General features: G+C 44.6%; 1 protein-coding gene across 1 annotated transcript in view; it reads right to left on the bottom strand.

The window, feature by feature from the left end:
- Positions 1–17,025, bottom strand: part of LOC148474693 (cytochrome P450 4B1-like) — a 358,486-nt gene that overhangs the window by 68,984 nt on the left and 272,477 nt on the right. The window contains exon 6 of the mRNA XM_088458234.1: positions 4,510–4,661. Within this exon, the coding sequence (XP_088314360.1) occupies positions 4,510–4,661 (152 nt within the window). The remainder of the gene's footprint in view (positions 1–4,509; positions 4,662–17,025) is intronic.

A 17,025-nucleotide genomic window follows, 5' to 3' on the forward strand; every position in this document is an offset into this window, starting at 1 on the left:
CATGGTAGTGTCAGCCTCTGGAGCACCCAATACAGCTAGATGTTACATGGAAGTGTCGGCTTCTGGAGCACCCAATACAGCTAGAAGTTACATGGAAGTGTCAGCCTCTGGAGCACCCAATACAGCTAGATGTTACATGGAAGTGTCGGCCTCTGGAGCACCCAATACAGCTAGTTGTTACATGGAAGTGTCGGCCTCTGGAGCACCCAATACAGCTAGATGTTACATGGAAGTGTCGGCCTCTGTGGCTCCACATACAGCTAGATGTTACATGGAAGTGTCTGCCTCTGGAGCACCCAATACAGCTAGATGTTACATGGAAGTGTCGGCTTCTGGAGCACCCAATACAACTAGATGTTACATGGAAGTGTCAGCCTCTGGGGTGCTACATACAGTTAGATGTTACATGGAAGTGTCGGCTTCTGGAGCACCCAATACAGCTAGAAGTTACATGGATGTATCGGCTTCTGGAGCACCAAATACAGCTAGATGTTACATGGTAGTGTCTGCCTCTGTTGCACCCAATACAGCTAGAAGTTACATGGAAGTGTCGGCTTCTGGAGCACCCAATACAGCTAGATGTTACATGGTAGTGTCAGCCTCTGGAGCAGCCAATACAGCTAGATGTTACATGGAAGTGTCGGCCTCTGGAGCACCCAATACAGCTAGATGTTACATGGAAGTGTCGGCCTCTGGAGCACCCAATACAGCTAGATGTTACATGGAAGTGTCGGCCTCTGTGGCTCCACATACAGCTATTTGTTACATGGAAGTGTCTGCCTCTGGAGCACCCAATACAGCTAGAAGTTACATGGAAGTGTCAGCCTCTGGAGCACCCAATACAGCTAGATGTTACATGGTAGTGTCGGCCTCTGGAGCACCCAATACAGCTAGAAGTTACATGGAAGTGTCAGCCTCTGGGGTGCTACATACAGTTAGATGTTACATGGAAGTGTCGGCTTCTGGAGCACCGAATACAGCTAAATGTTACATGGTAGTGTCAGCCTCTGGAGCACCCAATACAGCTAGATGTTACATGGAAGTGTCGGCTTCTGGAGCACCCAATACAGCTAGAAGTTACCTGGAAGTGTCAGTCTCTGGAGCACCCAATACAGCTAGATGTTACATGGAAGTGTCGGCCTCTGGAGCACCCAATACAGCTAGATGTTACATGGAAGTGTCGGCCTATGGAGCACCCAATACAGCTAGATGTTACATGGAAGTGTCGGCCTCTGGAGCACCCAATACAGCTAGATGTTACATGGAAGTGTCGGCCTCTGGAGCACCCAATACAGCTAGATGTTACATGGAAGTGTCGGCCTCTGTGGCTCCACATACAGCTAGATGTTACATGGTAGTGTCAGCCTCTGGAGCACCCAATACAGCTAGATGTTACATGGAAGTGTCGGCTTCTGGAGCACCCAATACAGCTAGAAGTTACATGGAAGTGTCAGCCTCTGGAGCACCCAATACAGCTAGATGTTACATGGAAGTGTCGGCCTCTGGAGCACCCAATACAGCTAGATGTTACATGGAAGTGTCGGCCTCTGGAGCACCCAATACAGCTAGATGTTACATGGAAGTGTCGGCCTCTGGAGCACCCAATACAGCTAGATGTTACATGGAAGTGTCGGCCTCTGGAGCACCCAATACAGCTAGATGTTACATGGTAGTGTCGGCCTCTGGAGCACCCAATACAGCTAGAAGTTACATGGAAGTGTCGGCTTCTGGAGCACCGAATACAGCTAGATGTTACATGGTAGTGTCAGCCTCTGTGGCTCCACATACAGTTGCTGCTCTTTAATGCTGCTTCTAGAATGTAGCTAAAGGGTCGCGGATCCCAATGACCATGGTTCTTGCTATTATATAGTTTCACCCAGCAGGAGCACAGGTGTGCTCATTACTCATTGACACATTTTAATAGATCAACAGGTGGAGCTATTTATTTCACTTGTGATTCTGTGAGGAGACCAGGAAAACATGCACCGTTTGAGGTCCTGAGGACCGAGTTTGAGAACCTGTGGTTTAATGCATATCTCCAAATATTTTAAAAAGCAAAATTTGGACAAGAAATACCACATCCACTATTCATCCCATACTCTGGCTCCAATCTGCCCAAGCACCCACTCTCTGACAGGCTACACCCAAAAGGAGAGCAGAAAATCAAGACAGGTCTGCCAAAATTGGATTACTGGGGGATTCGGCTAAATGCACTAAACGCCAATGTGCTGGAAACACTCCATAAAGTATTTACACATTTCTCTATTTATCAAGTATTTTGTTTTCACACCTTTTTCACATTATTTTAGTTTGACTGAAATGTATTAAAGGGCAATTGTGGTAATTTTCGTGAAAAACTACTCCAAGCCCTTTCATTCTCATTTCTTTAGCAGCAAATCACTTTTCCTATACATGTAATGGAGAACGCAATCTGCCTGAAATGTACTAAGGGGGAATTGTGATAAATACCGTTTGGGAGCCCTGCTATAACATCGCCATCTGAAAATGGCGTTATCCAGGGTTCTCCCCGGTTCCCAGGCTCCTGCTCCGCTCTGATAGGAAGAGTCAGAAGCCCGCCCCCCTGTGATCAGCTTTGTAGTCTAAATAAACCCCAAACTGATCACTGTATTGTGCTATAAGAATACGCAGGGACAGAGCTTTGACACAAGTTCTATCCCTGCTAGATAATGTTGATACATTTTCATGATAATTCCTAAATTCACGATGCAAATTTAGGTGAACTTATCACACTACAATCCGCATTTGAAATGCGAATTTTAGTAAATAGGGGTCTTAGCAACTAAACGCAGGAGAAGCACGAGATTATAGGGATACATGTGAGTATTGGGCTCTGCCGCAGTGCGAACAGTTGGTCACCTCTGATGCTATAGGTGGTGTTTGCAAGCATTTGGGGGTGTGGCCACATCCTGCTGTATCCATCGGAATCCCTCTTCTGACGCTGAAGGGGGTGTACTCCTCTACGGGGAGGTAAATGCTGAGAGCTCTCTCTCTCTTTTGCACTATTTCCCCACCCAAACTCCTAACCAGGGCCGTCTCTTCCTTTGGGCTTTTTGGCAGCTGCCCAAGGGCCCGAAGCTCCAAGGGGCCCGCCAGCCCCCCTGCAGCCGCTCAGTTGTTAAATGTTTTTTTTTTTTTATTATCACTGTGTTCCGATCCGCCAGACCCCCAAACCTCCCCCCCCCGGACCTTCCGGGAGCTCTTACTAAGTTGGCTATGACAGCTGCACCCTCCCTACCCGTGCTCCACCTTCCCTGCCCGCTTCCTCAAATCAATGGGCCTTCTGCAGATGATGCGCAGCCTGTGCGGCGCAGGTGACATGACGATGTCACGCTGTGTCTGACCGAGTGCCCACTGCCCGAGAAGAAGAGCGGAGGAGCCGGAGCAGCGCGCAATCAACAGGATGCCGAATCTCCTCAGTAAGTGAATCATGCAGAAGGAACTTTTTCCGGGGTCGGCAGGCAGAGGGGGGGGGGGGGAGGGGGGGTGTTATGTGTATACTGTGTGTGTGTTATGTGTATACTGTGTGTGTGTGTGTGTGTTATGTGTATACTGTGTGTGTGTTATGTGTATACTGTGTGTGTGTGTGTGTGTGTGTGTGTGTGTTATGTGTATACTGTGTGTGTGTGTGTTATGTGTATACTGTGTGTGTGTTATGTGTATACTGTGTGTGTGTGTGTGTGTTGTGTATACTGTGTGTGTGTGTGTGTGTGTTATGTGTATACTGTGTGTGTGTTATGTGTATACTGTGTGTGTGTGTGTGTGTGTGTTATGTGTATACTGTGTGTGTGTTATGTGTATACTGTGTGTGTGTGTTATGTGTATACTGTGTGTGTGTTATGTGTATACTGTGTGTGTGTGTGTGTGTTATGTGTATACTGTGTGTGTTATGTGTATGCTGTGTGTGTTATGTGTATACTGTGTGTGTTATGTGTATACTGTGTGTATGTTATGTGTATACTGTGTGTGTTATGTGTATACTGTGTGTGTGTATGTTTTGTGTATACTGTGTGTGTGTATGTTATGTGTATACTGTGTGTGTTATGTGTATACTGTGTGTGTATGTTCTGTGTATGTTATGTGTATAGTGTGTATGTTATGTGTATACTGTGTGTGTATGTTATGTGTATACTGTGTGTGTTATGTTTATACTGTGTGTGTGTGTGTGTTATGTGTATACTGTGTGTGTTATGTGTATAGTGTGTGTGTTATGTGTACTGTGTATGTTATGTGTATACTGTCTGTGTATATGTTATGTGTATACTGTGTGTGTGGGTGGGTGGGTAGGGGCCCCAGAGCATCGCTTTGCCCAGGGCCCACACTGCTGTTAAGACAGCACTGCTCCTAACCCAATGTTGTAGATCTTATAATATTGTAGATGATAATTTGATATAACATATAAAATATTTACATTTTATAAGCTAATTTAAATATAATGGCCCAACATTCCCAGCACATGAAAAAGTGAAATTTAAATAACTTTTTACTCACATGTGTGTTGGTGAACAATTTCCAGAGCTCTCCGAAAGCGGAACCCGTGCGGGCTCAGGTAGTAGATCAGGTCATTATGATATGGGAAGCAGCGAGCTCTTTGGCCCACCAGGAAGGTCAGTTCATACACCGCATTAATGTAATCACTTTTACTGCACAAAGACACAAAGGAAGCAGCACAGAGCTATGTTACTATTACTGCACAGAGACACAAAGGAAGCAGCACAGCGCTATGTTACTATTATGGCACAAAGACACAAAGGAAGCAGCACAGCGCTATGTTACTATTACTACACAAAGACACAAAGGAAGCAGCACAGCGCTATGTTACTATTACTGCACAGAGACAAAGAGGAAGCAGCACAGCGCTATGTTACTATTACTGCACAGAGACACAAAGGAAGCAGTACAGCGTTATGTTACTATTACTGCACAGAGACACAAAGGAAGCAGCACAGCGCTATGTTACTATTACTACACAAAGACACAAAGGAAGCAGCACAGAGCTATGTTACTATTACTGCACAGAGACACAAAGGAAGCAGTACAGCGTTATGTTACTATTACTGCACAGAGACACAAAGGAAGCAGCACAGAGCTATGTTACTATTACTGCACAGAGACACAAAGGAAGCAGCACAGCCCTATGTTACTATTACTGCACAAAGTCACAAAGGAAGCAGCACAGCGCTATGTTACTATTACTACACAAAGACACAAAGGAAGCAGCACAGAGCTATGTTACTATTACTGCACAGAGACACAAAGGAAGCAGTACAGCATTATGTTACTATTACTGCACAGAGACACAAAGGAAGCAGCACAGCGCTATGTTACTATTACTACACAAAGACACAAAGGAAGCAGCACAGAGCTATGTTACTATTACTGCACAGAGACACAAAGGAAGCAGCACAGCGCTATGTTACTATTACTGCACAGAGACATAAAGGAAGCAGCACAGCGCTATGTTACTATTACTGCACAGAGACACAAAGGAAGCAGCACAGCGCTATGTTACTATTACTGCACAGAGACACAAAGGAAGCAGCACAGCGCTATGTTACTATTACTGCACAGAGACACAAAGGAAGCAGCACAGCGCTATGTTACTATTACGGCACAAAGACACAAAGGAAGCAGCACAGCGCTATGTTACTATTACTACACAAAGACACAAAGGAAGCAGCACAGAGCTATGTTACTATTACTGCACAGAGACACAAAGGAAGCAGCACAGCGTTATGTTACTATTACTGCACAGAGACACAAAGGAAGCAGCACAGCGCTATGTTACTATTACTACACAAAGACACAAAGGAAGCAGCACAGAGCTATGTTACTATTACTGCACAGAGACACAAAGGAAGCAGCACAGAGCTAAGTTACTATTACTGCACAGAGACACAAAGGAAGCAGCACAGCGCTATGTTACTATTACGGCACAAAGACACAAAGGAAGCAGCACAGCGCTATGTTACTATTACTGCAGAGAGACACAAAGGAAGCAGTACAGCGTTATGTTACTATTACTGCACAGAGACACAAAGGAAGCAGCACAGCGCTATGTTACTATTACTACACAAAGACACAAAGGAAGCAGCACAGAGCTATGTTACTATTACTGCACAGAGACACAAAGGAAGCAGCACAGCGCTATGTTACTATTACTGCACAGAGACACAAAGGAAGCAGCACAGCGCTATGTTACTATTACTGCACAGAGACACAAAGGAAGCAGCACAGCGCTATGTTACTATTACTGCAAAGAGACACAAAGGAAGCAGTACAGCGTTATGTTACTATTACTGCACAGAGACACAAAGGAAGCTGTACAGCGTTATGTTACTATTACTGCACAGAGACACAAAGGAAGTAGCACAGCGCTATGTTACTATTACTGCAAAGAGACACAAAGGAAGCAGCACAGCGCTATGTTACTATTACTGCAAAGAGACACAAAGGAAGCAGCACAGCGCTATGTTACTATTACTGCACAGAGACACAGAGGAAGCAGCACAGAGCTATGTTACTATTACTGCACAGAGACACACAGGAAGCAGCACAGCGCTATGTTACTATTACTGCACAGAGACACAGAGGAAGCAGCACAGCGCTATGTTACTATTACTGCACAGAGACACAGAGGAAGCAGCACAGCTCTATGTTACTATTACTGCACAGAGACACAGAGGAAGCAGCACAGCGCTATGTTACTATTACTGCACAGAGACACAAAGGAAGCAGCACAGCGCTAAGTTACTATTACTGCAAAGAGACACAAAGGAAGCAGCACAGAGCTATGTTACTATTACTGCACAGAGACACAAAGGAAGCAGCACAGCGCTATGTTACTATTATTGCACAGAGACACAGAGGAAGCAGCACAGCGCTATGTTACTATTACTGCACAGAGACACAAAGGAAGCAGCACAGCGCTATGTTACTATTACTACACAAAGACACAAAGGAAGCAGCACAGAGCTATGTTACTATTACTGCACAGAGACACAAAGGAAGCAGTACAGCGTTATGTTACTATTACTGCACAGAGACACAAAGGAAGCAGCACAGAGCTATGTTACTATTACTGCACAGAGACACAAAGGAAGCAGCACAGCCCTATGTTACTATTACTACACAAAGACACAAAGGAAGCAGCACAGAGCTATGTTACTATTACTGCACAGAGACACAAAGGAAGCAGCACAGAGCTAAGTTACTATTACTGCACAGAGACACAAAGGAAGCAGCACAGCGCTATGTTACTATTACGGCACAAAGACACAAAGGAAGCAGCACAGCGCTATGTTACTATTACTGCACAGAGACACAAAGGAAGCAGTACAGCGTTATGTTACTATTACTGCACAGAGACACAAAGGAAGCAGCACAGCGCTATGTTACTATTACTACACAAAGACACAAAGGAAGCAGCACAGAGCTATGTTACTATTACTGCACAGAGACACAAAGGAAGCAGCACAGCGCTATGTTACTATTACTGCACAGAGACACAAAGGAAGCAGCACAGCGCTATGTTACTATTACTGCACAGAGACACAAAGCAAGCAGCACAGCGCTATGTTACTATTACTGCACAGAGACACAGAGGAAGCAGCACAGAGCTATGTTACTATTACTGCACAAAGACACACAGGAAGCAGCACAGCGCTATGTTACTATTACTGCACAGAGTCACAAAGGAAGCAGCACAGCACTATGTTACTATTACTGCACAGAGACACAAAGGAAGCAGCACAGCGCTATGTTACTATTACTGCACAGAGACACAAAGGAAGCAGCACAGCACTATGTTACTATTACTGCACAGAGACACAAAGGAAGCAGCACAGCGCTATGTTACTATTACTGCACAGAGACACAAAGGAAGCAGCACAGCGCTATGTTACTATTACTGCACAGAGACACAGAGGAAGCAGCACAGAGCTATGTTACTATTACTGCACAAAGACACACAGGAAGCAGCACAGAGCTATGTTACTATTACTGCACAAAGACACGAAGGAAGCAGCACAGCGCTATGTTACTATTACTGCACAGAGTCACACAGGAAGCAGCACAGCGCTATGTTACTATTACTGCACAGAGTCACACAGGAAGCAGCACAGCGCTATGTTGCTATTGCCTACCCTCCAACATGACCCGATCCATTAGGTACAAAATGCTCTGTTCCTGGACTTCCCACATAATTAATGATTGCAGTCACCTGTGGTGAGGTAGGTGATTGATGAGACAAGTGTTTCTACACAGGTGGTTGCAATCATCAATTAATAAGGAAGTACAGGAGCAGAGCATATTGTACCTAATGGAACGGGTCATGTTGGAGGGTCTGCTATTACTGCAGAAAGACACAAAGGAAGCAGCACAGAACTATTTTACTATTACTGCACAGAGACACAAAGGAAGCAGCACAGAGCTATTTTACTATTACTGCACAGAGACACAAAGGAAGCAGCACAGAGCTATTTTACTATTACTGCACAGAGACACAAAGGAAGCAGCACAGCGCTATGTTACTATTACTGCACAGAGACACAAAGGAAGCAGCACAGAGCTATGTTACTATTACTGCACAGAGACACAAAGGAAGCAGCACAGCGCTATGTTACTATTACTGCACAGAGACACAAAGGAAGCAGCACAGCGCTATGTTACTATTACTGCACAGAGACACAAAGGAAGCAGCACAGCGCTATGTTACTATTACTGCACAGAGACACAAAGGAAGCAGCACAGCGCTATGTTACTATTACTGCACAGAGACACAAAGGAAGCAGCACAGCGCTATGTTACTATTACTGCACAGAGACACAAATGAAGCAGCACAGCGCTATGTTACTATTACTGCACAGAGACACAAAGGAAGCAGCACAGCCCTATGTTACTATTACTACACAAAGTCACAAAGGAAGCAGCACAGAGCTAAGTTACTATTACTGCACAGAGACACAAAGGAAGCAGCACAGCGCTATTTTACTATTACTGCACAGAGACACAAAGGAAGCAGCACAGCGCTATGTTGCTATTGCCTACCCTCCAACATGACCCGATCCATTAGGTACAAAATGCTGTGTTCCTGGACTTCCCACATAATTAATGATTGCAGTCACCTGTGGTGAGGTAGGTGATTGATGAGACAAGTGTTTCTACACAGGTGGTTGCAATCATCAATTAATAAGGAAGTACAGGAGCAGAGCATATTGTACCTAATGGAACGGGTCATGTTGGAGGGTCTGCTGTTACTGCAGAAAGACACAAAGGAAGCAGCACAGCGCTATGTTACTATTACTGCACTAAGACACAAAGGAAGCAGCACAGAGCTATTTTACTATTACTGCACAGAGACACAAAGGAAGCAGCACAGAGCTATTTTACTATTACTGCACAGAGACACAAAGGAAGCAGCACAGAGCTATTTTACTATTACTGCACAGAGACACAAAGGAAGCAGCACAGAGCTATTTTACTATTACTGCACAGAGACACAAAGGAAGCAGCACAGCGCTATGTTACTATTACTGCACAGAGACACAAAGGAAGCGGCACAGCGCTATGTTACTATTACTGCACAGAGACACAAAGTAAGCAGCACAGCGCTATGTTACTATTACTGCACAGAGACACAAAGGAAGCAGCACAGTCCTATGTTACTATTACTGCACAGAGACACAGAGGAAGCAGCACAGCGCTATGTTACTATTACTGCACAGAGACACAAAGGAAGCAGCACAGCGCTATGTTACTATTACTGCACAGAGACACAGAGGAAGCAGCACAGTGCTATGTTACTATTACTGTACAGAGACACAAAGGAAGCAGCACAGCGCTATGTTACTATTACTGCACAGAGACACAAAGGAAGCAGCACAGCGCTATGTTACTATTACTGCACAGAGACACAGAGGAAGCAGCACAGCGCTATGTTACTATTACTGCACAAAGGAAGCAGCACAGCTCTATGTTACTATTACTACACAAAGACACACAGGAAGCAGTACAGAGCTATGTTACTATTAATGCACAAAGACACACAGGAAGCAGCACATCGCTATGTTACTTTTACTGCACAAAGGAAGCAACACAGAGCTATGTTACTATTACTGCACAAAGTCACACAGGAAGCAGCACAGAGCTATGTTACTATTACTGCACAAAGTCACACAGGAAGCAGCACAGAGCTATGTTACTATTACTGCACAAAGACACAAAGGAAGCAGCACAGCGCTATGTTACTATTACTGCACAAAGACACACAGGAAGCTGCACAGAGCTATGTTACTATTACTGCACAAAGTCATAAAGGAAGCAGCACAGCGCTATGTTACTATTACTGCACAGAGACACACAGGAAGCAGCACAGCGCTATGTTACTATTACTGCACAGAGACATAAAGGAAGCAGCACAGAGCTATGTTACTATTACTGCACAGAGACACAAAGGAAGCAGCACAGCGCTATGTTACTATTACTGCACAGAGACACAAACGAAGCAGCACAGCGCTATGTTACTATTACTGCACAGAGACACAAAGGAAGCAGCACAGCGCTATGTTACTATTACTGCACAGAGACACAAAGGAAGCAGCACAGTCCTATGTTACTATTACTTCACAGAGACACAGAGGAAGCAGCACAGCGCTATGTTACTATTACTGCACAGAGACACAAAGGAAGCAGCACAGCGCTATGTTACTATTACTGCACAGAGACACAGAGGAAGCAGCACAGCGCTATGTTACTATTACTGCACAGAGACACAAAGGAGGCAGCACAGTGCTATGTTACTATTACTGCACAGAGACACAAAGGAAGCAGCACAGCGCTATGTTACTATTACTGCACAGAGACACAGAGGAAGCAGCACAGCGCTATGTTACTATTACTGCACAAAGGAAGCAGCACAGCGCTATGTTACTATTACTACACAAAGACACACAGGAAGCAGTACAGAGCTATGTTACTATTAATGCACAAAGACACACAGGAAGCAGCACAGCGCTATGTTATTTTTACTGCACAAAGGAAGCAACACAGAGCTATGTTACTATTACTGCACAAAGTCACACAGGAAGCAGCACAACGCTATGTTACTATTAGTGCACAAAGACACACAGGAAGCAGCACAGAGCTATGTTACTATTACTGCACAAAGTCACACAGGAAGCAGCACAGAGCTTTGTTACTATTACTGCACAAAGACACAAAGGAAGCAGCACAGCGCTATGTTACTATTACTGCACAAAGACACACAGGAAGCAGCACAGAGCTATGTTACTATTACTGCACAAAGTCATAAAGGAAGCAGCACAGCGCTATGTTACTATTACTGCACAAAGTCACACAGGAAGCAGCACAGTGCTATGTTACTATTACTGCACAGAGACACAGAGGAAGCAGCACAGCACTATGTTACTATTACTGCACAGAGACATAAAGGAAGCAGCACAGAGCTATGTTACTATTACTGCACAGAGACACAAAGGAAGCAGCACAGAGCTATGTTACTATTACTGCACAGAGACACATTGGAAGCAGCACAGCGCTATGTTACTATTACTGCACAGAGACATAAAGGAAGCAGCACAGCGCTATGTTACTATTACTGCACAAAGACACAAAGGAAGTAGCACAGCGCTATGTTACTATTACTGCTCAAAGGAAGCAGCACAGCGCTATGTCACTATTACTGCACAGAGACACACAGGAAGCAGCACAGAGCTATGTTACTATTACTGCACAGAGACACACAGGAAGCAGCACAGCGCTATGTTACTATTACTGCACAGAGTCACAAAGGAAGCAGCACAGTGCTATGTTACTATTACTGCACAAAGACACACAGGAAGCAGCACAGCGCTATGTTACTATTACTGCACAGAGACACAAAGGAAGCAGTACAGCGCTATGTCACTATTACTGCACAGAGACAAAAAGGAAGCAGCACAGCGCTATGTTACTATTACTGCACAGAGTCACAAAGGAAGCAGCACAGGGCTATGTTACTATTACTGCACAGAAACTCAAAGGAATCAGCACAGCGCTATGTTACTATTACTGCACAGAGACACAGAGGAAGCAGCACAGTCCTATGTTACTATTACTGCACAGAGACACAAAGGAAGCAGCACAGCGCTTTCTTACTATTACTGCACAGAGTCACAAAGGAAGTAGCACAGAGCTATGTTACTATTACTGCACAGAGACACAAAGGAAGCAGCACAGCGCTATGTTACTATTACTGCACAAAGGAAGCAGCACAGCGCTATGTTACTATTACTGCACAGAGACACAAAGGAAGCAGCACAGCGCTATGTTACTATTACTGCACAGAGACACAAAGGAAGCAGCACAGCGCTATGTTACTATTACTGCACAGAGACACAAAGGAAGCAGTACAGCGCTATGTCACTATTACTGCACAGAGACAAAAAGGAAGCAGCACAGCGCTATGTTACTATTACTGCACAGTCACAAAGGAAGCAGCACAGCGCTATGTTACTATTACTGCACAGTCACAAAGGAAGCAGCACAGGGCTATGTTACTATTACTGCACAGAAACTCAAAGGAATCAGCACAGCGCTATGTTACTATTACTGCACAGAGACACAAAGGAAGCAGCACAGCGCTATGTTACTATTACTGCACAGAGACACAAAGGAAGCAGCAAAGCGCTATGTTACTATTACTGCACAGTCACACAGGAAGCAGCACAGCGCTATGTTACTATTACTGCACAGAGTCACACAGGAAGCAGCACAGCGCTATGTTGCTATTGCCTACCCTCCAACATGACCCGATCCATTAGGTACAAAATGCTCTGTTCCTGGACTTCCCACATAATTAATTATTGCAGTCACCTGTGGTGAGGTAGGTGATTGATGAGACAAGTGTTTCTACACAGGTGGTTGCAATCATCAAATAATAAGGAAGTACAGGAGCAGAGCATTTTGTACCTAATGGAATGGGTCATGTTGGAGGGTCTGCTATTACTGCAGAAAGACACAAAGGAAGCAGCACAGAGCCATTTTACTATTACTGCACAGAGATACAAAGGAAGCAGCACAGAGCTATTTTACTATTACTGCACAGAGACACAAAGGAAGCAGCACAGAGCTATTTTACTATTACTGCACAGAGACACAAAGGAAGCAGCACAGAGCTATTTTACTATTACTGCACAGAGACACAAAGGAAGCAGCACAGAGCTATTTTACTATTACTGCACAGAGACACAAAGGAAGCAGCACAGCGCTTTCTTTCTATTACTGCACAGAGTCACAAAGGAAGCAGCACAGCGCTATGTTACTATTACTGCACAAAGGAAGCAGCACAGCGCTATGTTACTATTACTGCACAGAGACACAAAGGAAGCAGCACAGCGCTATGTTACTATTACTGCACAGAGACACAAAGGAAGCAGCACAGCGCTATGTTACTATTACTGCACAGAGACACAAAGGAAGCAGTACAGCGCTATGTCACTATTACTGCACAGAGACAAAAAGGAAGCAGCACAGCGCTATGTTACTATTACTGCACAGAGTCACAAAGGAAGCAGCACAGGGCTATGTTACTATTACTGCACAGAAACTCAAAGGAATCAGCACAGCGCTATGTTACTATTACTGCACAGAGACACAAAGGAAGCAGCACAGCGTTATGTTACTATTACTGCACAGAGTCACACAGGAAGCAGCACAGCGCTATGTTACTATTACTGCACAGAGTCACACAGGAAGCAGCACAGCGCTATGTTGCTATTGCCTACCCTCCAACATGACCCGATCCATTAGGTACAAAATGCTCTGTTCCTGGACTTCCCACATAATTAATGATTGCAGTCACCTGTGGTGAGGTAGGTGATTGATGAGACAAGTGTTTCTACACAGGTGGTTGCAATCATCAAATAATAAGGAAGTACAGGAGCAGAGCATTTTGTACCTAATGGAATGGGTCATGTTGGAGGGTCTGCTATTACTGCAGAAAGACACAAAGGAAGCAGCACAGAGCCATTTTACTATTACTGCACAGAGATACAAAGGAAGCAGCACAGAGCTATTTTACTATTACTGCACAGAGACACAAAGGAAGCAGCACAGAGCTATTTTACTATTACTGCACAGAGACACAAAGGAAGCAGCACAGAGCTATTTTACTATTACTGCACAGAGACACAAAGGAAGCAGCACAGTACTATTTTACTATTACTGCACAGAGACACAAAGGAAGCAGCACAGCGCTATGTTACTATTACTGCACAGAGACACAAAGGAAGCAGCACAGCGCTATGTTACTAATACTGCACAGAGACACAAAGGAAGCAGCACAGTCCTATGTTACTATTACTGCACAGAGACACAGAGGAAGCAGCACAGCGCTATGTTACTATTACTGCACAGAGACACAAAGGAAGCAGCACAGCGCTATGTTACTATTACTGCACAGAGACACAAAGGAAGCAGCACAGTCCTATGTTACTATTACTGCACAAAGACACAGAGGAAGCAGCACAGCGCTATGTTACTATTACTGCACAGAGACACAAAGGAAGCAGCACAGCGCTATGTTACTATTACTGCACAGAGACACAGAGGAAGCAGCACAGCGCTATGTTACTATTACTGCACAGAGACACAAAGGAAGCAGCACAGCGCTATGTTACTATTACTGCACAGAGACACAAAGGAAGCAGCACAGCGCTATGTTACTATTACTGCACAGAGACACAGAGGAAGCAGTACAGCACTATGTTACTATTACTGCACAAAGGAAGCAGCACAGCGCTATGTTACTATTACTACACAAAGACACACAGGAAGCAGTACAGAGCTATGTTACTATTAATGCACAAAGACACACAGGAAGCAGCACAGCGCTATGTTACTTTTACTGCACAAAGGAAGCAACACAGAGCTATGTTACTATTACTGCACAAAGTCACACAGGAAGCAGCACAGCACTATGTTACTATTACTGCACAAAGACACACAGGAAGCAGCATAGAGCTATGTTACTATTACTGCACAAAGTCACACAGGAAGCAGCACAGAGCTATGTTACTATTACTGCACAAAGACACAAAGGAAGCAGCACAGCGCTATGTTACTATTACTGCACAAAGACACACAGGAAGCAGCACAGAGCTATGTTACTATTACTGCACAAAGTCATAAAGGAAGCAGCACAGCGCTATGTTACAATTACTGCACAAAGTCACACAGGAAGCAGCACAGTGCTATGTTACTATTACTGCACAGAGACACAGAGGAAGCAGCACAGCGCTATGTTACTATTACTGCACAGAGACATAAAGGAAGCAGCACAGAGCTATATTACTATTACAGCACAGAGACACAAAGGAAGCAGCACAGCGCTATGTTACTATTACTGCACAGAGACACAAAGGAAGCAGCACAGCGCTATGTTACTATTACTGCACAGAGACACAAAGGAAGCAGCACAGCGCTATGTTACTATTACTGCACAGAGACACAAAGAAAGCAGCACAGTCCTATGTTACTATTACTGCACAGAGACACAGAGGAAGCAGCACAGCGCTATGTTACTATTACTGCACAGAGACACAAAGGAAGCAGCACAGCGCTATGATACTATTACTGCACAGAGACACAGAGGAAGCAGCACAGCGCTATGTTACTATTACTGCACAGAGACACAAAGGAAGCAGCACAGCGCTATGTTACTATTACTGCACAGAGACACAAAGGAAGCAGCACAGCGCTATGTTACTATTACTGCACAGAGACACAGAGGAAGCAGCACAGCGCTATGTTACTATTACTGCACAAAGGAAGCAGCACAGCGCTATGTTACTATTACTACACAAAGACACACAGGAAGCAGTACAGAGCTATGTTACTATTAATGCACAAAGACACACTGGAAGCAGCACAGCGCTATGTTACTTTTACTGCACAAAGGAAGCAACACAGAGCTATGTTACTATTACTGCACAAAGTCACACAGGAAGCAGCACAGCGCTATGTTACTATTACTGCACCATGACACACAGGAAGCAGCACAGAGCTATGTTACTATTACTGCACAAAGTCACACAGGAAACAGCACAGAGCTATGTTACTATTACTGCACAAAGACACAAAGGAAGCAGCACAGCGCTATGTTACTATTACTGCACAAAGACACACAGGAAGCAGTACAGAGCTATGTTACTATTACTGCACAAAGTCATAAAGGAAGCAGCACAGCGCTATGTTATTATTACTGCACAAAGTCACACAGGAAGCAGCACAGTGCTATGTTACTATTACTGCACAGAGACACAGAGGAAGCAGCACAGCACTATGTTACTATTACTGCACAGAGACATAAAGGAAGCAGCACAGAGCTATGTTACTATTACTGCACAGAGACACAAAGGAAGCAGCACAGAGCTATGTTACTATTACTGCACAGAGACACAGAGGAAGCAGCACAGCGCTATGTTACTATTACTGCACAGAGACGTAAAGGAAGCAGCACAGCGCTATGTTACTATTACTGCACAAAGACACAAAGGAAGCCGCACAGAGCTATGTTACTATTACTGCACAGAGACACACAGGAAGCAGCACAGAGCTATGTTACTATTACTGCACAGAGACACACAGGATGCAGCACAGCGCTATGTTACTATTACTGCACAGAGACACAAAGGAAGCAGCACAGCGCTATGTTACTATTACTGCACAGAGACACAAAGGAAGCAGCACAGCGCTATGTTACTATTACTGCACAGAGACACAAAGGAAGCAGTACAGCGCTATGTCACTATTACTGCACAGAGACAAAAAGGAAGCAGCACAGCGCTATGTTACTATTACTGCACAGAGTCAAAAAGGAAGCAGCACAGGGCTATGTTACTATTACTGCACAGAAACTCAAAGGAATCAGCACAGCGCTATGTTACTATTACTGCACAGAGACACAGAGGAAGCAGCACAGCGCTATGTTACTATTACTGCACAAAG

This window comes from Taudactylus pleione, unplaced genomic scaffold, assembly GCF_031769625.1.
Source record: "Taudactylus pleione unplaced genomic scaffold, aTauple2 ptg000819l, whole genome shotgun sequence".
Classification (NCBI taxonomy): Eukaryota; Metazoa; Chordata; class Amphibia; order Anura; family Myobatrachidae; genus Taudactylus; species Taudactylus pleione.